Genomic DNA, 24912 nt, shown 5'->3' on the forward strand with positions numbered 1-24912 from the left:
CGCGTCTCTGTCGGCAGTCATCCAGCCAGCTCGCTTTGTATGCATGCGTTGGGAGCAAGCACTCCCAAGGGCGGAAGTGCTCCCTGCACCAGTAGCGGGGTGCGGCAGCGGCGCGTGGCTGTTAGAGGCAGTCGAAGCTGCATTAAAGCCGGACTGAGCCCCCGCAAACAGACGAAACAGACCCCCCCCCCCCCCCCCCCCCATAACGACGGCTCGCGCCGCGACGACGACCGATGGCGAAGACTTGCACCACGTAGAGTGTATATATCTGCGAGCTGATCCCTGGAGCGGCAAAAAGAGAGAAAGAAAGAAAGGAAGCCCGGGCCACCACTTCCCGCGTCATTTTTCAACAGATTTGCCATTCAAATTTCCTGTCCCTGTTCTTGAGAACGCGTCGAGTGCCTGCTTGCATGCTTGCTTCTTCGTTCTACTTTCTTTTTATTTTCCCTGTCTTGATTCTTTAGGCTCTAATTTGGGCGCGCATTGTTTTACTTCCCCTGCCGCCTTTGTTTCGTATTGTCTTGGGAGCGAACGCTAAACCGGATGCAGACGGGAGCCGATAGTTCGGTTTCTTTATTTGTTATTTGTTGATTCCATCTCGCGCGTAGCAGAGGCACTGCGGTGGTGCATCGCGCACTTTCTGCCTCGGCACTACTAGCGGCCTTGTTCCATAAAGCGAAAGAGCTGGGACACTGCAGCGCGCTCTCGTAAAGGGAGGAGGAGAGTGGTGATAGAGGGGACAGCAGGAGGCAGCGCCGAATATGGAAGGAACCGAGTGTTTTCCCGCACATGGAAGCGCGAACGAACGTGTGCCAGTAAAAAAAAAAAATGACAAGCCAGAGCAAGAAAGCTTTGTGCTCTACGAGCGCCGCAGAACTTTCTTTTTCTTTCTCGCCCTCTTTTTGTTTCTTTCTTCCATCGAAGGAACGAAGCTTATGGCGATTTTATGGAGCCGTAAAAGTTAACGGTTTGCGTCACACTCGGTGAGGAGGATGAAAGGGTTCGCGAGAAGTGCTCGGACGAGCCGTTGGAGAGCGCGGAAACTGGCGGCAAAGGCGAAAGCCGAAGGACGGTTGTAGAACAGAAAAGAAAATATAAAGACAAGTACTGTGAACACGCGAACGGATAGCGGTGAGCTCATCTCGAAGATGGCATATCGAGACGCTCGATATAAGGCGGAGACTTGAAGGGGGGGGGGGGGGGGGGGGGATGAGAGCTGTGACGAGTAGCGGAAGCAGAAAAGGCAATGTGGTGATGCTATAGAGACAGGAAACGTAGAAACGAAACAGTATTTATATAAGCGAAAGCAAAAGAAACAAAAGAAGAAGAAAAGAAAACGGGTAGAGGTGTTTGGAAAGGCGGCTTTCCTGCTTCTGCCGACACGTCTTCAATCTTTGATTACCGGGTGGCCAGATGCAGCGCGCAGGTTTCGCGACGACCAGGGCCTCATTCGCCAAACACCGCCTCCCCCCTGCCAGCTAGGCGACTCATCTCCGACGTGTTACCCGATGCGACGGTTCCCTTCGTCAGCAGCGCCTTTGCAGTGTGGGCGAAACTCGCGGCGATGGTTATGCCGACGCTCGTCGCACGGGGTGTCCCGCTGGGACCGAAACAAGAAAGTATGCCCCACGTGCGCCCGTCTCTAGGAGGACCTCCCGGGCTCCCTGGAACCCGCGCTCGTCGCAAGCTTCCCTTCGTGTACTCGACAAACCTCGTTTACTTCTCTGTTTTCTTCTTTTAGTTGTCGCCTTTCATCCCTCCTTCCGCCTGGACCAGGGTGAAACGTCGTTTCCAGAAACGAAAATGTGCTCTATATAATGTACACTTACCTTATTTTCGTCTCTTTCTTTCCTTCCTTGTTTCTTTCTGTGTTTATGCGCGCTTCCTAACCCAGGCGGTTCTCACGTCCTTGTTTTCATCCTCAGTCTCTCTCACTCTCCGCTTCATTCTGATCGTCGTCCAGTGCAGTTTCATTTTATGGATAACTATTTCTTATAACACGCGGCCATCGCCGATGCTGGAGCCGGCGCAGCCTCTCCCAAGTGTGTCTCAACGGTTCACGTCCAACGTTCTTTTGTCTCTCCAGCCAGTTCGAGATAAGCAGGAGAATAAAAAAATCTTCGTACTCATATCGAACGTAGCTTCGTGATCGAAGTACACTTCACTGCTGCAGAAGCCGATGTATTGTTTTTCAGCTACTTTTTATTTCATTTCCTGAAAAATTTTCCGTGCGCAAGATAGACAAAACGAAGAAGCGATTCAGAGTCATCCGCGCCGTGTTCTTCTTTTTTTTTTTTTTTTTAGCGGCGCCGCTTGGCAAGGAAAAAGTGCGGTTCGTTATTATTTTTACGGGCCCTATGGGCGCCTGTTTTCGAGCACGCATGAATTGATCATTGCCTCCCTGTTTAATGGTGCCGTCCGCTTTCGGGCACCCAGCTGGAATGGCTGAGCGCAGCAAGAACTCGTGCCTCCTTTTATCTTTATTTCCTTCAACTTTACCGCTCTTCGGCTCGGTGTTGTTCCCTGTTGTACTTGATTGAAATGAGGCATCGTTTCGGAAATCGTCCATGAAGTGAATTCTTCGAGGCGAAGGCCCGTCTGTTAGTGTTAGTTCGCGAACACGTTTCCTTTCCTGGTCTCCGTTTATTACTTTTATGTTCACGTGTTTTCTGCAGCGTGTTTTTTTTTTTTCATTCGTGAGGCTCTTTCCCAGTTAACGCACATCAACCTGCTCGCTACTGCAATTTTTATTTCTCTTTCCCGCACATATTCGATAAAGGGAATTTTTGATGGGCACCTCGGGCTTCTTCTCTAGGCAGGCTTTAGTAATGCGTCCAGAAATACTCGGTAATAAAATTACTAGAACCATTCCAGCCTGATTTCTTTTTTTATGTTTTAAATAACGCTTTGTTTATATCTTGTTGTGCTAAATGAAATTATCTATTATATATATATATATATATATATATATATATATATATATATATATATATATATATATATATATATACTTCTGTAGGAGCCACCGACGTATTCACGAGCGCGCTGCTTTATTGACGTAAATTTTACAACTTACGTAAAGTTTCATTTCGGCGCCGCGAAGTTACCAGGAAGCAATATTGTATGCCGTAGACTGAGACACATTGTTATGCTCTACTCGACAGCCTCAGCAGGAATACGAGAAGCTCCATGTTTGAAACACTTTCCTCTATGTTACGCTGTTCAAGCGGGCTTTTGATTATTGTTTTCTGCAAAACCGTCTTGTTCATTCTTGTCCTCCGTCAATTTAACTAGAGTTTCAAATAAGTAAAAAAAAATCGTTAGAGAAGGCGTCATGTCACCTGCCATAAATTCGGGCGAACACAAACACGCAAGTATACGTGTTTTTGTATCTGTTTTTTATTATGCTTAGGAGGTCGCTTATTTTCTTTTAAAACACGTCGTTTGATTTTTTTTTTTTTTTTATTGCCACTATTCATATTCTCCCACTTATCTTTTACATTGTTGTTCTCTAATTCGGCTTTACTTTAACTTATCTCTCTATGACTTTTATTTTCATGATTTTTCTTTCATTCGTTTTTCTCTTCGGCACCTCCTCCCCCCTGCCTGCTCCCCCCCCCCCCTCCTTCTTAGAAAAGAAACGGAATACTGGCTGCCGCGAGCTTTTTGCTGTTAATTCAGAGCCGTCCGCCCATAGAAAAGTCGCTTCACCACTTCTCTCCTTATCTGTCTTGTTCACTTTTCAGTGCTCTTAAACTTCAATTAGGCTGTTGCCAGATCCGTCTATGTTCAAGTGGGGCCCCTATCACGTTTCTCCCAGCCAATCCATCAGTGTCACTCGCCCGCAAACTAATCAAGAACACCACAGGCCACTGGCGTCAACTCTTTTTACGGAAGAAATAAAAAAAGCTACACACAAGTTTCCTGGCAAAAAAGTAAAACAATAAATTTCTTGCGGCCACTTTTAAACCTAGTTATTGTGAGGGCTTCATCGAAGAATCAATAACAAGGCACCTTTTTCGCCTTCGTCGCTGCTAAATGAGCCCGGGCAAATGATTTATCATGGCACTTTCTCACTGCACTATTATGAATCACTAGAAGATAACGAATAAGTTAACAATGATTGAAGTAGTTAAAGTAACGCTAACCTACGACCTGCCCGATATATCGGCAAATGCGGCTTGTTCGGGGCCTTTCTGTCATAAAGGGAAGGTTTCTGCATGTTTAAACACATGAAGAGAGTATAAACCTGTACCTAGTCGAACATTTATAACCAAAGAAGTGTCCAGTGCTTCTCAAAATAGTGCGACCTTCATTCGCAATAAAATAAGCCAAGCCGCTTTCTTGTCTTGTCTCATACAAAGGTTTGTCACAATCTCACATCTGTGTCGTTGTCTCTTTTTTCATTCTATTAGTGCTCCATTTTCCAGAGTTCGCAATTTCCTCGGAGCTCGTTCAAGCCTAACCCGTATTATCCCGCCGTGATCCTGTGTCGTTAGACTTGAAAAGCATTCCGACTGAGCAATTTTCAGTCCAATAAAACCCTCCTTTTTTCTTTTCCCTGCACGATTAACGCGGGACGAAAAAAAAAAAAGACTAAGAACATGCGGCTCCGATGTTGTGCTTATTTCTTACCGTATAAGCACAGCTCCTGAATCCTTCACATGCGTACGTCCCTTACCAAATGTTGTTGTTTTTTTATCCTTTCTTTTTCTCACGCATAGGAAGGTTTGAAGCATAATACATTTGTTTTTCTTAAAACACTACTGCGACAACGAGAGCAACGCTATCTCTGCTATTCTGCTAGAATTTCCGCTCCCATCTTTATATCCCACCTGCTTTGTATTCAACAGCCACTCCATAACACTCCTGTCGACCTCTTCAAATCATTCCCGAATTATTCTTTCATGATTTTTTTGTATTATCTAACTTTTTATATTTCAGCCTTTTCCACTTGCACGTCTTTCTTATGATTTAACAAAAGGAATATTCATCTCAAACGCGACGCGCAGAGAAAGTACACGGTAGAGCCAAACTTTTTTTGAACAGTAAAATCTGGCACGAAGCAGCGGATGCGACCTGAAATCCGTTTTTGTTGTTTCGTATTATTATTGAATTTGTTATACTATTTTCTTTTTTGTTAAAATAGAACGCAAGAGAACGACGCTGTAATTTTTTATAGATGTAAAAGGCGCCTAAGTATAATAAATTCTGGATAAGTAGATACCGAAAGAAAAAATAAAGAAAAGAGACAGAATTGACTAGCTGCTATCAGTGATCTTCGTTTCTTTGCTTTTTCTCCCCGCTGTTCTTTCTGTCTTTGATTTGCCCTTATCCTTCCCCCAGTCCAGGGTAGCAAACCAGAGTCTTATCCGGTTAACCTCCCTGCCTTTCCCATGCCGTTTATCTCTTTTAAACCGTCTGATAGCTTTGATACAATGTATGTATGTATGTATGTATGTATGTATGTATGTATGTATGTATGTATGTATTTATGTATGTATGTATGTATGTATGTATGTATGTATGTATGTATGTATGTATGTATGTATGTATGTATGTATGTGTGTGTGTGTGTATGTGTGTGTGTGTGTATGTATGTATGTATGTATGTATGTATGTATGTATGTATGTATGTATGTATGTATGTATGTATGTATGTATGTATGTATGTATGTATGTATGTATGTATGTATGTATGTATGTATGTATGTATGTATGTATGTATGTATGTATGTATGTATGTATGTATGTATGTATGTATGTATGTATGTATGTATGTATGTATGTATGTATGTATGTATGTATGTATGTCGATACACCATCGCTACTACAGTGCCGCATAGTTCTTCCGCGTCACCAATTCAGAGCCGCTGTTTCAATGTACACGTAGTTATTGTAGTGACAAATGCGGGCGCCAGCAGAAGACGAAGAAGAAGACGGTGGCTGTTGTCCGTGCTCTCGCTCCGCTCGGCCGTTGCCTGTTTCTGTGCATTCACATTAAACGCTGAGCCCTTCTACCCCTAAACGCATACTATCAATTGGTGGAGCGTGCTGGTTCCATTTTTCATCCTGGAACTCCATGCCCGTACTCCACTCCCAGCCTTGGCAATGCCTCCCAATGTGCCACAGCAAGGTGCTACCGCTCCACCGGTGGTCGCTTGCTCCGGGTGTTAAGACAGCGAGACGCTGTCATTTTCAACGGCACCGATGAGCACGACGTCAAGAACTGGCTCACTTGGTATGAGCGGGTAAGCGCCCACAATAAGTGGGATGATGGCGACAAACTCAACGTCAACTCTTACATGTCGGGTGTGGCTCAGCTGTGGTTCCACAACCACGAAGCTGATATTGCCAACTGGTCATCCTTTAAAACGAGTTTCGCGTAATTCTTCGGGTGACCTGCTGTTCGCAAGCTCCCCGCAGAACAGCGCTTAAGCGGTCGCGCCCAGCAGTCCGGCGAGAACTTCACGTCCTACATTGAGGATATTGTCGACCTCTGCCGTCGCATCAACGCTGTTATGTCCGAAGCTGATAAAATCAGACACATCATGAAGGGGATCGAGCATGACGCCTTCCTAATACTAATTGTTATAAAAATACCCAAACTTTCACGGACGTCGTTCAGTACTGCCAGAGCTACAACGAGTTGCGGAAACAGTGCATTTCTACACGCCTCAAGAGCTCTGACATGGCCAACATGTCAGCATTAACTGTAGACGCCGTCTATACTGACAACACAATGTTAATTAAGCAAATACAGCAGTTTGTCCGAGAAGAAGTGGCACGACAATTGTATCTTGTTCCGTACGTTCCGTACTCCACGCAGGCGCTTACTGCGATACTACGGCAAGCCATATAGGAGCAAATTTCTGAGGCGCTACCAATCTCCTACGATTATCTACCTGTTTCCGCTCCTCTGACCTATGCTAAAGTCGCACGCAGGCTGTAACCAGCAATGCCTTTCGGCACGGATCCTTGTCGACCAGCAAATGCCTTCTACACTGCGCGTGCACCTGTCTGCTAGAACCTACCACCTTTTCGCCGTCCCGCACCGCTATCCCCTAATCCTTGGCGCACCGCGGACAACAGGCCTATCTGCTACTTCTGTTGTCTACCTGGCCATGTCGCACGTTTCTGTTGTCGTCGCGACTTCCGAACTAGTGCGGGTGAAGAAAATCAAAGCTACTTACGTACTGAGCTACCGCAGCCGATCTCCACCCACTCAATGATGGACACCTGCTCACCAAATCGAAGTGGCTACGACCCACGTCGGTCGACCTCGCCACGTCGCCGTTCACTTTCCCCTATGGTTCGTCGACCCCAACCCGTTGAAGTAGAAAACTAGCCATCGCAGTTCCAAAGGCAAGAACTGCGCTCATGTCGGCAACTTCAAGGCCTCGATTTCTACCTGCGAATGAAATAACCGTGAATATCAAAGGCGTTTCTGTGCAAGCACTTGTCGATGCTTAAGCCACTGTGTCTGTTCTTAGTGGAGAACTCTGCCGCAAGTTAAAAAAGATAACGATTCCGCTTTCCGACATCTCCCTAGGTACCGCAACCGCACACCACATTCAACCTTCAGTGGCATGCACAGCTCGCCTTGTCATTCAGGACATTTTGTACGTGGTCGAATTTGTCGTTTTTCAGTATATTCGCACGACGTTATATTGTGTTGGGATTTTCTTGCTGCTAACGATGCCGTTGTTGACCGTGCACGTGCCGTACTTGAGTTGCCGATGTGTGACGCCTCATCTGACAAGCCACTTTCTTCTCGAGTGGTCTTCGCCGCGGACACTAACATACCTCCTTTATCTTCTGTTTTTGTGCCGCTTTCTTGCGGCTATGCTCCCTCTTCCATGTCTGCACCCTCCGAAGCCCTCACCTCTCGCAAAAACTCCTGCTTCCCTTTTGCAGTTTTTGCAGTCGAAAACTCATGCGGTGCCATTTAGGTCACGAATCAGTTTTTTTTTTTCCCCAGCCACGTTATTCCGCGGTGAATGTATAGGTCGGCTTGACGATATTGATTCCGTCTACTCTACTCAACCACCTGACGACACGTTAAGTCTTCTCGTTGACAGCATTATTCATGTTACCACCGCCGATTCGTCCTCCTTAGAGGCCTTCCTTCCGTCATTTCATTCCAAACTCCCGCCTGCCCAGCGTGCCGATCCCTTGGAGCTCCTCGACCGCTTTAGATGTCGTTCGATCAAAAGTAATCTTCACTGTGCCACACATCCGTCATCGTTCACCACCGGCACCCATGCACCCCTACGCAAGCGTTCACACAGAGTTTCTTACGCTGAACGCCATGTCATTGACGAAGAAGTCAAAGACATGCTTCATCTTGGCGTTTTTCAGCCCTCACACAGCCCTTGGGCCTCCCCAGTGTGCTGGTGAAGACAAAAGACGATACATCAGATTTTGTGTTGATTATAGGCGCCTTTACAAGATCACGAGAAAAGATGTTTATCCGCTGATCAGAATCCACGACGCTCTCGACTGCTTGCAAGGAGCAGAGTTATTTTCCTCTTTGAACCTTCGATCTTGGTACTGGCAGGTCCCTATGAATGAAACTGACCATCCCAGGACTGCGTTTGTCACACCAGACGGCCTATATGAGTTTAATGTAGTGTCGTTCGGCGTTTGTAATGCGCCTGCCACTTTCGAACGTCTTATAAACAACATTCTTAGAAACCTCAAATGACATACATGTCTTTGCTACCTGGACGGCGTCGTAATCTTTTCGAAGGATTTTGGCCCCCATCTGAACCACCTCGTAAGCGTCCTGACTTGCCTTTCGGACGCTGGACTGCAGCTTAACTTGTTAAAGTGCCACTTCGCCGCCCGCCGGCTTACCATCTTAGGTCATGTTGTCAGCAAGGAAGGTGCCCCTTCGCGACCCTGCAAAGCTTCGCGCCATCGCTGAGTTCCCCAGGACGTCTATGCTGAAAGAACTCCGTAGCTTTATATGCCTGTGTTCGAACTTTCGCCCATTCGTGTGTGATTTTGCGTCCAGAATCGCCCCCTTAACGCAGCTACTTGCCAACAGCCAAGGCATCTCGGCATGGTCTACCGCTTGCTAAGACGCGTTCGCCACATTACGCCATCTTCTGATATCCCCACCTGTTCTACGCCACTTTGACCCGGACGCTCCTACAGAAATCCACACGAACACTAGTGAAGTGGGCCTCGGCGCTATTCTTTCCCAGCGTAAGTCTGGCATCGAGGAATACGTCGTCTCTTACGCCAGCCGCACTCTCACCAAAGCGGAAACAAACTATTCCTTCACTGAAAAAGAATGTCTTGCAATCGTTTGGGCAAATACCATATTTCGCCTTTACGTATATGGTCGTCCATTCAACGTCGTGACTGATGACTACGCCCTGTGCTGGTTGTCGTCATTATTGGGCCCATCTGATCACCTAGCTCGTTGGGCACCTCGTCTACAGAACTATACATCCAGGTTGTCTACCGGTCAGGCCGTAAGCATTGGGATGCCGAATCTCTTTCGCACTCACCACTGCTGGATGAATATGGTGCTCCGTCTGTCTCCAGCTACGATTCTTCGTCTCTTACATTCGCCACATAGCAACGCCGGGATCCTTGGATAGCCTCTGTTCTAGAGTATTTATCTCAACCGTCACCACGCACCACCAACCACTCGCTTCGGCGCACTGCTCGCCACTTTGCCCTTCCTCGAAGGTTTGCTGCACCACCGCAGCTTCCGACCTGATGGCCGTAAATGGTTGCTAGTGATTCCTCGCCATCTACATATGTGGCTCTTTTCATGCGGACCAGGAAGGCGCCCGTGCCGGTGTACTAAAGACGTATGCACGCCTACGGCTTCGATGCTACTGGCGAGGAATGTACCGCTTGCATCGGCAGTACGTTGTAAGATTCGTCGGACGATCTCGCCGCTGCCACCATTTGAAGGAGATGAAGGTCGTAGAAAGGAACTCGGTGAACAGGATTTATTTACATATTAATATTTTAGGCAAGACATACATCGACAGTCTAGCGTGACTCCCATATGGAGCCCGCAAAACTAACCTACAGCAAACAGCTTACGAGCACACAGCTCACTAGTACATTTCCAGCATGACAACGAGCACTCAGCTCCCGACGACGAGCACACTCCAGCAGCCGACAATCACTGCTTATAAGCCCTTGGTCCCCCCTTTAGTCTCAGTGAACGGATTCTCAGTGAACGGATTCCCAGTGGACGGATTCCCAGTGGACGGAAACGTTCGTCCAGTCATCGTTCAACGTCACCGTTCGACGTCACCATAGATGACCCGCCCTTTTGGAGGATGAGGGCTGTCATACACGTGCCGCACATACACACAGGTGAAAAGGGCCGGAGCCGACGTCAGAGGGCTTCGTAGAACTATGCTTTGTCCCAGGTGGCGCGGCCGAGTACCACATTCCTGAGCTGACCGCGCGCCACGTGCGCCGGATTGGAACACGTGCAGTGGGCTGAAAGCTGGCACGTTGCCACCCCGTCCGGCCATTCCTAACAACGTCCACTCGCGCTCCAAGTGCCAACGCCGCTAGAACCCACTTCACAAGATAACAGGGGCGCTCCAACCATTACCTTGTCCCTCCTGGCATTTCGACCGCATTGATATTCATTTGCACGGCACTCTACCGTACACCCCAGATGGCAACTACTGGGTGATTGTTGCCGTGGACCACCTCACACTCCCCGCCGAAACTTCAGCGCTCCCGGTGACCACAGCACGTGAACTCGGCTTGCTCATCCTTCGCAACCTTATTCTTCGACATGGTGCCCCTTGCGAGCTAGTAAGTGACCATGGTCGTTCATTCCTCACGGAAGCTGTAGAAGCCCTCCTTCGCGAATGCAACATTGTCCATGTACAAGTGTCTATCATACACAAACCAAACCAATGGTATGACTAAACGCTTACTCTCGGCGACAGGCTCGCTATGTACGTTTTTGCTGATTACACTAACTGGGGCAGCATCCTTCCCTTTGTAACGTATGCTTACAATAGCGCCACTCTAGTCTACGATGTGCTTCCCTCCCTTCTTTCTTCTTTATGGTCGTGAACCTTCCTCGTTTAGGGACACGATTCTTTTGTATCGCCCCAACGTTTCCGAATCTACGATTCTATCCGAAGCCGCCGCTTATGCCGAAGAATGTCGTCAGATCGCACGCTCACTTACCGCGCAGGATCAGGCCAGCCAGAAACAAGGTCATGACGCAAACTTGTCTTTTACATCATATTCACCTGGAACGTTGCTATGGCTCCGCGTTCCCTCTTCTGCTCCCGGCTTTTCTACAAAGTTCAGCTCAAAGTATGATGGCTCTTACCGGGTTCTATGACAGACATCCCCGGTCGACTACGCCATTGAGCCTATTTAGCCATCTACGGACTAACGGCGTCGCGGACGTGAAACTGTTCATGTCGACCGACTGAAGCCGCACTACGACCCACCAGTGCGGCCTGTTCCATATATAGGTCGCCAGGATGGCTCCGTTTTCGCCAGGGAATGATCGTAGTGACAAATACGGTAGCCAACAGACGACGATGAAGACGACGGTGGTTGTTGGTGGTGCTCGCGCTCGTTCCGCTCGGTCGTTGCCTGTTTCTGTGTATTTATATAAAACGCCGAGCGCAACTAACCCTAAACGCGTACTATCAGTATGTATGTAGGTACGTACGTCATTTTGTCGATACACAGCCGCTACCACAATGCCGCATAGTTCTCCCGCGTCACCGATTCGTACAGACGCGCTGTTTCAACGGCTATACGACGCGCATTTTTGGCCTAGACATCGGCAGCTGAAAACGATTCGAGACTAGCTTGGGGCGTGTTTCCTGGCAGTAAGGCGGCTATATGCGCGTCCCCTCAAGAGAACAGACTTGTTCGGCGTGGTAGATCGCCGCACCGTAGCAGCGGCTTCCCTAAAAACGGTTGTAATGCATTTGATGCATATTATTTACTGATGAAATAAACTGGCGTTTGGAACTATGTGTTGAAATTTGTTACTTCACAATCCTACATGCGTGCGTGCGTGTGCACGTGCGCGCATGTTGAAATAATGTAGAATTATAGAAATATATAGAATGACAGAAGAGCGTAAAGTTCAGAATAGGCATAAGCCTGCCTTGCGTGAATCAAGATGAAATAAACGAACAGCCACGTACGATCCGCCTGGATGTGTTACGTACGATTAGACAGTGAGGTAAAAAAACATGATTAAAACTCTAAGCAACCAGTCACACTGCGTACGCAATTTCTATGCTACTGACAGAGTGAGTGACGTGGACCAGGCTGTGTCACGAACTCATGTGACGACAGCACGTGATCAGCTGTTAGGACTTCCCTGTTATAGAGTATACGCATCCGGAAAAGTGGCATTAGGTCTTCTTCAACTTTCCACGTGCTGGAGAAACCGCATTGCTTTTTCTTTTCTCTTTTTCTTCTTTTCTTTTTTTGCTGGTAGTACGGGGAAGTCTGCGAGTCATTTGACATTGTCTATATTCACCACGGTAAAACAAAAGCATTCTACAAAGTAAAGCTAACGTATCAGGCACGTGTCATCGAAAAATAAACATTTGCCAAATCTAACAAAGACACAAATACCCGGAGTAATTGATCAAGTCCCGCTGTGCTACGTGCACTATACCTTACGTGCCACCTTTTCCCTGCTGAGCTCGTCCTATAGACATTGCCTATACACTTAGGCGATCGAATATCCGAATAATTAATGTGGAGGAAAACGAAATATGCGCACGCGTGCCCTGTCGGGAATCCTTAGGCGTGGGAATAATGTGATCCACCGTGCGCGTTCCGAGAAGCCGATTGAGCCGGCACGACGCAGATGTGTGAGATAGAAAAATAAAAATAGAACGAGCGGTCGTCTCATCATTATTCTTTGAGCGCGTCGCCTTGGGCCGTTACTGGTGTTTCTCTACAATAAACTGACGCTGAGGTGGGAAGTGCGCTGTCAGTGATCGTCACCGCGCTGAACGGCGCATATGACGTCCCGTGGTTCTTCTTTTTTCGTTTTTTTTTCTTTTTTTGCACTGCTTTCTGTCCATTTTCAGCCGTTCCGACCAACCAGTCTCCAGTTCAAAAAATAAAGACGACATGCAAGCACACCTTGGTATAAACTAATTATCCCCTGGAGCGCTTGGTAACTTTGATCACACTCCCTACCTTTCATTTATCATTTGCTCTCTCTCTTGATCGCACAGGCACAAACACGTGAACCTTTCTTTTTTGGTTTATTTACATAAATGTTCGACATAATTATACAGACGGGCAGACGTGGGTGTCCTACTTTTCACATGTTATAAACTACTTCATAACTATAGTCATAGTTCTCGTGCGGGCCCTGTCATCAGTGGCTCGGCAGCCGTGTCTCTCAGGTTATGAGCTGTCATAAATGTTCAGTTTTTCGCCATTACGGTTGCACCTAGGTAAAACATAAACGCACAATTGCCCCTGAAAAAAACAGTTCCCTGTACAGTGAAGAGTATCAGTTGGTCGAAATTATTCTGAAGTTCTCCACAGAAGTTCTCAACCATATCTCACAGCCTTGATTTAGGTCCCGGGCGTATACACTCTCATCATTTCACATGCGATCGCGCAAACGAAGTTTTCGCAAAGGAGGAACATGACGATTGTTTCGGAATTACAGCAACAGCCTCAATCGTCGGCTGCTTTCCTAAACTCTTTAATTCATCTCATTTCCTATTGAGCTCAACACGCTCTTTTTACTTTCGTGTCCACTCCTCTCCTATAATCCATGCACGGTTGCTTTCTTTTTCATATGCATGACATATTCTGCCTGTCAGTGTGTTCTTTTAAGGTGATAGCATTTTACAGAACATTCGCCGCCCTTTCTTGTTGTATTCGACGCAGAATAAAGCAGACTGATCTCGGAAGCAGTACAATGACATTGGTGTGCCGTTCCAAATAATGCTATAAGATTACAATCGCATAAGATCTCCCGAGTTTGTTTGGGTTTTTAGAGCGCAGCTCGTTAGGCGCCCGTTCCTGAGGGGGCCATCGGCGTCGTCTCTCGGTATCCTCGTAACCGAGTGAACGAGCACAGGATGAAAGAGCGAACGCGGAGCGCGGATGAAACACGCTGATAGCAAAGAGAGCGCGAGGAGAAAAGCGGAGGAAGAGGGTATGGCGAAAGCGTGAGAAGCAGAGCGTAGTGTTGCACAAGACGAGATCCGTGGTGACAGTGGCTACGAGATAGCACCAGAGTAGCGCACATCATCTGTGTGGAAAGAAAGCGCTGCATGAGCAGAAGTCTGTCTATGGCGACTGCTGTAAATCGCGCCCACGCGTCACCCACTCGCTGCCTCTCGCGATCTCCTGATTAGCGAGGCAGTGGTGCCACCCTTCACGACGTTTGCAGCGTTCCGTGAAAGACAGATTGCCCACGCCAGCCAATATATCGCGAAATGAAAACAGGCATATAGCTTCACTCAAATTTCGCATTAAGGAGTATCGTAATCGTCGGTGAATTCATTTTTCGTTTCTCTGTTACAATTTTCTATATTCGCATTTGCTCCCTAGCCCACTCCATCCTCTCTTTACTCGCTCATCTTTAGATTGTATTTGTTATGCCATATGGCCACCAAGAACGAGCTTTCAGTTCGGCTTGAACGCCATCAGATGCTCGGTGGGTACTTGCAGAATAAGTCCCCCAGGCATGGAGCGCAGGCAACGTTTGTAGCCATGTGGTGGGAGGATCAAGCAATAATGTGCGCAGGTGCGTCTGTTTAGAGAGCGTGCTCTGTGTTATACGTGCAACTAGAACGGGCACGGTGCAGTTCCCATCCACACCTGCAGTTTTCCCCGGCCGCTGTTTATTCCGCTTCTCTGTTAAACATACAGGTTTCCATTTCACATATTGCGTGCTTTTCATATTAAGAACGTGACCCTCCGCGGTGGCTTAGCGGCTATAGTGTTGCGCTGCTAAGAACGAAGTCGTGGGATCGAATACCGGCCGCGGTGGCCGCATTTAGATGGAGGCGAAATATAAAACGCCCGTGTCTTGCGCAATGGGGAACACGTTAAAGGTGCCCTGGTGGTCAAAATTAATCCGGAGTACTCCACTACGGCGTGCCTCATAATAAAATCGTGGTTTTGGCACTAAAACCCCAGAATTCAATTAGGTTTTGGAACGTTGGGTAAACTTCTTTCTATCACAAGTTAGTTGCCGTCGTGCATCCTACTGTGATAGAGACGAAGCATTTCCTCATTGCAGACGCGCCCGTGTGCAAGACCCACCAGAAGTGGGTGTACGGCGCCTCACAGCAAGAGACGGTATCGGTGCGTTGCGAGCTGGACGCCGACCCAGCCGAGACCACTTTCCGATGGGTGTTCAACAGCTCGGCGTCCGGCCGGCGCCGAGACCTGGCGCCACAGGACGCTTCTTCGAGCGGCTCCCGAAGCACACTGGCGTTCTCTGTGCGCTCGGATGACGACTACGGAACGCTCCTGTGCTGGGGCACGAACTCCGTGGGCATTCAGCGGGACCCGTGCGCCTTCTCTATCGTGCCAGCAGGTGAGTGCGAAGGAGCAATTGGCCACCCATTAGGGTCGGTAGATTGCGTACGCAATAACTGACGGGAATTTGAAGGTGTCGACACGCGTGGAAAATGCCCCTTGAAAGCTTGCTTCTTTTCAGCTATGGTGTTTGTGGGGAGAAGCCCGTTTTTGTAAATCGTGTTTTGTCACGGGGTTTGACGAGTATAGCGTAAGTATAGTTGAATATAGGCTATTGGGTCCGACTAACTTCACCTAAGTGATGATGGCGCACCAAAGACACGAAGGGAAAGAAAAGGTAAGCAAAATACAGCACACCGCGGTCGGCGTAGAACTAAACTAAATAAATAAATGCTGACGGAAAGAGGAAACACACCATTGCCGTCGTAATAAAGAAGTTAAAATAAACTGCAAGAGTAAATGTGGATTAGATAAGAATAGGGAAGGGGCAGATGCGGGAAGGTTGTAAGGGATGACGCGGGGAAGAAGGAAGACCACTACAGAAACGCGCCTCTGAATTAATAAGATTTGATGCAGTGGTAAGAGTCGTAGAAAAATACATGATCGCCCGTCGCAATAGAAGGGACCCTATAAAATAGGTGGCGCGTTCTGCACAAACATGTGCATGTAATTTCTCGATGATGCGTGCGGCAGCTGTTTCCGTACTCCAAGAGCGCCAGCAGAATGCATGTTGCGCAGACAGGAGGAACACCGACGAATCCGTTTGTCGACAGAGGAACGCAAATGCATGCACTCACAAGGAAAGGGAGCGATTGGCTGGAGCATGAATGTAGTTTCTCTATGAACTTCGACTTCCGTCGCATTGTTGCTTCGACGTCAAGCTTACAATACCATACTCCCGGGCATCGTGCTTAGAGTTCATTCCTACGGTGGGTGTGCCTCCTGCGCGCAACCAATGCAAACGTTGAGAAAAATGTGAGATTACGTCTCACTAAGCTGAATGGTCAGGAAAAAAGTGGCCGTCATTATATGACTGAAGTTCTTGCTGATCACATCTGCACAGTCCAGAGTAAAATGTCTTTTTTATCTTCTTCTTTACCCTAATCGTTTTATATTGACTCAACTCCCGCGCCACACGCTACAGTTTTATTGCCGCTCTGTGCGATCATACCTTATTTTGTCCCTAACGGTCTTTATTTTCCCTTCTGTGGAATTATTTATTATTACGCGCGTCTAGTTAAACACTGAACAGGTGAAAGTACCTTGCCCACTGGTTAGTCTTAATCTTGTGTTCTCTAAGGCCGCTTTTTTCTATTGTCGTTGCTTGAGCTTTAGCTAATTATAAGTTCTAAAATTCTCGCTGATCTGTTCCTATCTTATGAAGAAAAACCTGTCTTTGTTTTTTTAGAGCGCAGCTCTTAGGTGCCCATTTTTGCGGCGATCATCGGCGTCCATCGTAACCGGGCGAACGAATACAGCGAAACATGAAAGAGCGGACGCGGAGCGCAGCGCGGGATGAAGGACTGCGATAGCGAAGAGAGTGCGAGAAGGAAAGTAGAGAAGGAGGGTGCAGCAGCGCCATCAGGCGGAAAGCGGAGGAGGGAGGAAAGCATGCGAAGAAAAGCGTAGTGTCACGCAAGACGGGCTCTGCGGCGACGATGGTTACGAGATGGCGCCAGAGTAGCGCGCGTCGTCTGTTCATCGATGACGCCACCTAAACCATATATGGGAATAAAGCGCTGCATGAGCGGCGATCTGTCTGCGGCCGCTGTTGTGAATCATGCCCTCGCGTCACCCACGCGCTGCCTCTCACGATCTCCCGATTAGCGAAGCAGTCACGCCACACTTCGCTCCGTTTGCAACGTGCCGCACAAGACAAATTGTCCGTGCCAGCCAATATATCGCTAAATGGAAACACGTATAGAGCTGCACTCAAATTTCACATTAGAGAGTATCATAATCATCGCTGAATTGCTTTTTTTTTTCATCGTGTGTTTTATCTTCTTTCTCTTTGCGTGTTGTTTGCCCGCCAAACCTCTCATTTTGACCTCATGGGCAAGCACAGGCACAGTACATTAATCAGTTTGTTACTTCTGAGGCCTGTCTCTGCGCGCATGGTCAGTTTATTCGATAACGAATTTTGTTGAATCAGACATTATGAACGACGTCTACAAAACTCATACATCGATCTTAATTTTATTGCGAAACGCTTGGCTGGGTTCATCGCAAATTGTGCCGTCGTTTAGCGCTTCTCCAAATAAGTTTCAAAACTTAATGTCATCATCGCCGGTGTTCTCGCAACTTGTCAGAAGAGTCATATCTTTTTTTCTTCATAAGAGCGGTGCGCCAACCATACATCCCGGCTGAGGTCGCATGTGGTCGGGCATGACTCTCCGCAAGAACTATGCATATTGCAAATAACAAAGCCAGTAAAAGCAAGCACAGTGATCTGAATATGTTGCACGATGTCGAAATGGCGAACGAAAGAAGTTACGCAGAGGACGTAAATTATTTATTCTTGACAAGTCTCATCGTATATTAATTACCCAGGACGTCCAAACAAATAAAAGCATTAATTGCTACCCCAAAACAATTACAAGGGGCCCGGTGGCGACATTAACGATTACGGCAGTACAATCCACACGTAGCACACCCTCAATATAATCCTCACTAGGAACAAATTGAAATTTTTCTTTTCATGACGAGTTCTTCTTTCGGGATGGCGACATGTTAGTGATTGCTTTTTGGCACGTCATGGGCAAAAACACCGATAGCCGAGAGAAACCGAAACAGCAGCCGGTGTAGAGAGAGAGAGAGAGAGAGAGAGGTAGCAAGGACAGGAAAGGCAGGGAGGTCAACCAAACCAACACCCGGTTTGCTACCCTACAATGGCGGCGGGGGAAAAGGGAATAGAAAGAGGAAAAGAGAGAAAGTGAGCACTGAGTACGTGTGGGAGGATGCACTGGGACATTATAAATGGTCTCTTAAGCTGGTGCACTTCAAGTAGTGTACAATCACACGTAGTGTACACAAGTAGTGTACATCGCAAGTGTACATCACAATCACAAGTAGTGTACACCGGCACGATCCGTGCCGGTGTAAAACTTTAACACTCAAGCATAAGGAAGAATTGCAGCAGTTCGTAGCATACAGAAACAGAAGGTGAGATAAGTCACTACGGACAGGGACATGCATATTGTCTTCGCCTCTCTTCATGAACTGGGATTCCGCGCCGTCTACCCTCAAGATCGCTGCACCAAGGAAATTACATATGTACAATTGCAAGGAAGAAAATAAACGGGAATAGTGGCATAGGCTGGCATTGTATGGAACGAAAACGCACCTGACGCTGCTGACAGGCCCGTAAGGTTTTCGTAAACGTCGTAAAATGCTTCCGACAGCCGCACGTATGCTATACAGAAAGCACAAAAGCATTTCGACCAAAATATATGTAGATATGTTTCTAGCTTCCTCGCCACTGCGATGTATAGTAAATCCAAAGAACTGAAACGAGGATTGCAAAACTTACAAACTGATAAAATTTGAATCGCAAGTGGCAGTCACCGTATATATAGACCGGACCGACAGTACATGTCGTACTTTCTTCTTGTTTTATTATCATCGAAGTTCTTTTGCTCTCTCTTTACGGGCACGTTCACTGTCTTGCTCCGCTGCGCGCTTTCCCCAGTGTTATTCAGCGGTAAAAGCGCATTCTTGACAAGATTGTTACGCAAAACAGCGTAAAAACAAAACAGACATAAAACGCTAGCGAGAGAAGTCGTTGTACCTTACCGTTCATAGGCTTCTTCTTGCTGCTTTTTTGAGACGACCGTTCAGCAAATGAGTCGACAACGCGAACCGGAACGGTGTGTTCAACAATCTGTCAAGGTGAATAAAGGGACCCGGAAGCTCGGCCGACCGAGTGGGTATATAAGTCCGGTGGGCTACATAGCCTTCACAAGGCCTGCCCACGAACGTATGGCTATGTGCAGCCATGTTGGCGGGGGTATCATTAATTCTCTCCAAGAATTAAGATGAAAACGTTTGCTTCCCTTCAATATAAGTACTATATGCCTTGCTATATAAACGCCCTTTCTATACTTTGCCGTTTTAAATGGTCACATAGCCACGCTGCCACGTGGCTCTCTTTCTTCTACTTCTTCTTCTCGCCTGTCAAAAAAGGTCGCCCACAAAGCACCGGAGAAAATTTGAATAAGCGATATTTCCTTTGCGCTTCAAGCTGGGCGCCCCTTTGTCCTGGTTGCTTAACGTGGCGCATTTCCTTTGGGTTTCATTCCGTTCACGCACTGGTAAAATTGAAAGCCTCATGGCTTGCTACAGTTGGCTGGCTACCAAACCCCTCCTTCACTAGCAGCAAACACTTTTATTTTAATAACGCTTGACCGTGTTCTCCTTCCGCCTCCCCTCCTTTGCGTACATATTCGTTTCTTCCGGCCAGAAGACAGCAACAAAGTGATAGCGAGGAGAGAGGTAAAATGAGCCGGGTTACAAAGTAACCGTAAGAAAAACTAAGATGCCAACTCCAGCGAGCCCTATTCTCCACTTCGGCCATGGCCGAACGGTGTATGTACAAGACCTCAACCCCGGCACTCTACCCATTTGGCGCCTTACTACCTCTCTTGCCAGTTTATCCCAGGCTGGCGAGGCGCGCAGGAGAGGCTAACGGAGATTTATTCTCCGAACGAAACACGCCAAGTAATCGCACAAAATGAAGAATGGTCGACCGTTTCCCATCGGTCGGCGGCTGCTGCTCGCTGGCTGACGGCCTCCCCGCAAGCAAGCCGCCGGGAGCCAGCCAAGCCAAGCCGAACCAGTCGACGGAGGTCGAAGACGTGCGCAAGCGGGGAAAAAAAAAAAAGCTGGCGGAGCCAACAAGCGAGACACGACGATGGGTTCGCGCGCTCACAAAGGAAGACCGATGACTTTGCGGCGCTCCGCCGACTCCCCTTCGGTTCGCGTAGCCGCAGCAGCCGCCGTCTCCGCCGTCTCTCTTCTCTCCGGCGAAGAAAACTGGCGGCGGCCACGCCGTGCGGACGGAGCGGAGGAGAGTGCGGGCTTCTCTGGAGAGCAGTCGCATGTCACGGCGAAGCGCGCATCCCGGAGGAGCCGGTTGCTGGAGGCGCCGGATATCATCGGCGGCGCCGTGCGATGCCTATTCGTCGTCGTTGTCGCCACGGCGGAACGATGCGTGCAAATCAATAGCGAGCGAGCGAGTGCGCTCGACCCGGCTCGTTCGTTCGCAAGAGGCCGCAGATTCATAACAGGACGCTCATGCATCCGCGCGCAACAAACAAGCCACCGACGCCTAAGCCTTAAGGGGCCAAGAAAATGAATGAGCTCCCTTCTCTATCGAGCATCGTATCGTTCTTCTCCTTCCTTTCGCTTTTCGTTTTTAAATCACTCGCCGCCGCCGCCGCCGCCGCCGCCGGAGAATTCAGGCGCCGTAGATTGCCATATCCTCCTTTCTTTTCTTTCTATGTTTGTTCTATTTTACCTTCTTATGTGTTTTCTTTAAGGAGCTGTAGTAGAGGCTTTGTATCAGTTTTCTCGAGACGATGCTAGATGCGATGTTGGTTTTGTTATTTGCTACCGGACAAGGAAGAGGAAAATGGAGAATTATAAGCAGCGGGTTCAGGGTTCAGAGAGACGCGTAAGACGAAGGAGATTGAATGCGATGAGATTAGAAGTGAATAAGCAGCGTTCAAGAGAAGTGAACGTCGATATATGTACAGGAACAGAGTAAACAAAGGTTCTCTGACGAATGCTCGAGTGCTCTGTAAGTATGGAGAAGCGAAAGCAGCAGATTAGTCAAATGGATGGCGCAGACTTCGAGCATTATGAGAACTGCTGATCCTTCTTGAGAACTTATCTTATTCTCTTCTTTCTTTTTTTTTCGCTCATATACCTACATGTTATATATTATATTTTGCGCTGGTGCATACCACTCATATATGGCATTATATATATATATATATATATATATATATATATATATATATAATGCCATATATAGCGTAGCGGAGCCTTGTGCGATGCGGCAATAAGAGAATGCAGCCGTATATTTTTCAATGGTTGCTTTCAATGGGTGCGTGCGAGTGTGAATCTATTTCGTATTTCGCGTATTTCGCAGGCCTTTGTTTTTTCTTGGAAAAAAACAACCAGGACAACTTCAGCATGCAATAAATTCTTAATTCGGAGGTTAATTAAGGTGCCCTACAACAATGTAACTATTATGTTTGCGATTCAAGCAATAATTTAAATGTTTAGCAATTAAAAGCAATTAACTAATTATTACTCCGTGATGAAAAAAATACTGGCTGTAAGTACATGCGACTGCCGCTACTATGCAGTCGGTACGATTTCTCTAGAGCTCTTAGGTTTTTTAAAAATCTTTGTCCAAGTTCACTGGGACACCCTGTATATACATGTTCGTTTACATTCGGCGTTCTGTCATCCTTGGCCTTGACTGTGTAAGTGAATATTTGATCTGGAAGGCACCTTGAGGGGGCTATCAATCGACCCGGCTGCGTAAGTGCAGGCCTAGTACGCTATGATATTGAATCCTCAGCGTAAGGGCAACTGGCGTTAATGAAGGTTTCCTGGGCAGCACCACACTCATGAAGTATGTTTCCTTATTCAGTACGATATAAAGAGATTGAACTTCACAATCACCTAACAGTTATCATAATACCTGCAAGCACGACGCATCTAAATACTGTAAACGTTCCCACTAGCAGTCACTGGTTTCTCTAGTAGTACGGTTTCTTTTTGTTTTGTTTTTTTCTACAGGTCAAGGGCCGTCATCGTAGTAGCTCGCAGGTAATTATCAATTGAAAGATCTCATTTTAACCAAATAAATAAATTAAAGGAAACACATCTCAGCCGGTGCCAGTCCTGCAGCTTGTGTCTCTCAAAAAAGAATGTCTCAACCTTCTGCAAGACCAGAGTACCTTCTTTTTTTTCTGCGTCATCATGATGTCGGCGCAGCACAATGTGATCGAGAACGTGCCAGTGACCCGCCGTGGTTGCTTAGTGGCTATGGTGTTGGGCTGCTAAGCACGAGGTCGCGGGATGGAATCTCGGCCACGACGGCCGCGTTTCGATGGGGGCGAAATGTGAACGCCTGTGTACTTAGATTTAAGTGCACGTTAAAGAACACCCCCCCCCCCCCCCCCCGGTGGTCCTAATTTCCGGAGTCCCCAACTACGGCGTGCCTCATAATCAGAAAGTGGTTTTGGCACGTAAAATCCCATAATTTTTTTTACGTGCGAGTGCTGAGGGCAGTAACAATTCACTAGCCAGCCATTGCAGAACTCGCCAATGTGCACGTGGCTATACCGTACAGCACGCAAGTGAAAGAAAGCTAAGCAGGTCAACTGACGGAACGCACAAAGTGGAATGAAGCGAAACTCTACGGGGGTCCTTTATTAGGGGCCTAAAAAGAAAAGATCGGTAGGCTGTATTGTGGAAAGGTAGCAGGTAGCGCAAAACGGCTAGGCCACGAACAACAAAAAGTAACAGAACGTGCACCAACTAAACTGGCGGACGTTCTGTTACTGTTCGTTCCTGTCGTCGGCATATTGCGCCGCCTGTTACCCTGCGGCATGAACGAACTAGCTTAAAACAAGGTTCTGTCAGGTCTGTTTCGCCCACAAGTGCGCGGAACACCTACCCAGCCGGGCCCGTCGCGCCAGCCATTCAAGTATTCCGCCGTAGTCGGCGGGCGGGCTAGGCATACAAGGCCTGACTTCAGACGAACTGTGAAGCGGAGATAGCTTCTTCGGTGCTGCGAACGTTTGCTGGAAGTGGTGCTGCGCAGAGCGCTGGGAGGCTATGTATACGATACTGTACTAGCCGTCGCCGTCACTGCCTCGTATTATTGGGGACACTGTTTTCAGTTGCGATGTTAAGTTATATTCCCAACGTTAACATTGCTTCCCGAAACCGCTCGTCTGAATTTCTATTGTTAGTATAATTGTGCATCCGAAACGTGCATTCACCTGGCTGTTTACCTGCGACAACAAATTGTAGTGTTTGCACTGATAAGTGCCATTTTATACCCGCCGCGTCAGCTTAGCGACTCTGGAGTTGCGCTGTTGAGTTCGAGGTCGCGTGTTCGACCCCGGACGCGCCGGCCACAATTTCGAATGGGGGCGAAATGGAAAAACGCTCGTATACGTAGGTTTCGGTGCACGTTAAGGACCCCTAAGATTGTCAGAAATCAAATCCGGAGTGCACCACTGCGACATGCCTCAGAATCATCTTGTAGTTTTGGCATCTAAAGCCCTTGAAATTAATTTGAAGTGTCATCTTGTCTGAAGTCACTATACTGTGACGTATGTCTTTTCATGCAAGAAAAGTGAATAAATACGCTAAGATGTGTACTGCAACATCGAAAGCATCAGCCTACATTTGCCGACAAGTCGCCACAACACCGCACCGCTGAAAAAAGAAAGCAATAAGATTCATGAAGGCACGTAGTATCTGCGCTTTGGTCTGCGCAAGATCGTAAGCGCACACCTTAAGCGGCGCCTGATAAGCAAAGGTACGTAAGTCAGTGGCACCAGATGCAACAGAGACTAATGTCTCATATATATATATATATATATATATATATATATATATATATATATATATATATATATATATATATATATATATATATATATATATATATATATATATATATATATATATATATATATATGTATGTGTGTGTGTGTGTGTGTGTGCTTAAAACGAGACTTTAGTTGCTTCTTGTGTTTTTGCTGTCTCTCACGAGCATAATACAGTGATGGCTTTGTGTACTTCCTTATCGGAGAGAGGAAAAGAGGTGATCTATGTGAAAAGCAGTACAGCTTGTGAAGCTAATGCGATTCATTTTGTAGTAACCAACCAGATCGTCTTTCTATAGAATATACTTGAGGTAGAATGACATGTGGCTTGTTCGCGTGCCTAGAAATAGTGCAGAATGTACGCGCGAGCACCGAATGTGATGTCTGGTGATATGCACCGAGTTAGAAGCGCCATCGGCTTTCAGAGACACCCAGGGCACTGTACGGCCGCTAGAGAAATCCTATAGATACCATGATACATTGGCAAAGATCGCTGACGAAATTCAGGAACCGGGCTGCGTTTTGTGATAAACATCCGGCACGTAGCTCCGACAGCTGTGTACAAAGAAGCTTTCACGTCAGCCTGTTTTGTGCAGCGAAACCAACAAAAAAAGACAGGAAAGAACATATACTCCAAGGCCACTGGGAGAAACTTCCGGGCGAGAATGAAAGGCGATAGCGGTCTGCAGGAACATAAAGCAGCGGAATTTAGTTCCACTAACTACACACTGAGTGCAAAAGAACGCTAACCACCTCTTAACGCGATAGCGTT

The 24912-nt window shown here is 47.3% G+C and overlaps 1 protein-coding gene across 2 annotated transcripts in view; it reads left to right on the forward strand.

Annotated features, from left to right (window-relative positions):
• Positions 1-24912, forward strand: part of LOC126532056 (protein turtle homolog B-like) — a 345557-nt gene that overhangs the window by 294046 nt on the left and 26599 nt on the right. For both annotated transcript variants that reach the window (XM_050179750.3, XM_055070964.2), the window contains exon 7: positions 15263-15562. In XM_050179750.3, coding sequence (XP_050035707.1) covers positions 15263-15562 — 300 coding nt within the window. The remainder of the gene's footprint in view (positions 1-15262; positions 15563-24912) is intronic.

Source organism: Dermacentor andersoni, chromosome 5, assembly GCF_023375885.2.
Source record: "Dermacentor andersoni chromosome 5, qqDerAnde1_hic_scaffold, whole genome shotgun sequence".
NCBI classification, from domain to species: Eukaryota; Metazoa; Arthropoda; class Arachnida; order Ixodida; family Ixodidae; genus Dermacentor; species Dermacentor andersoni.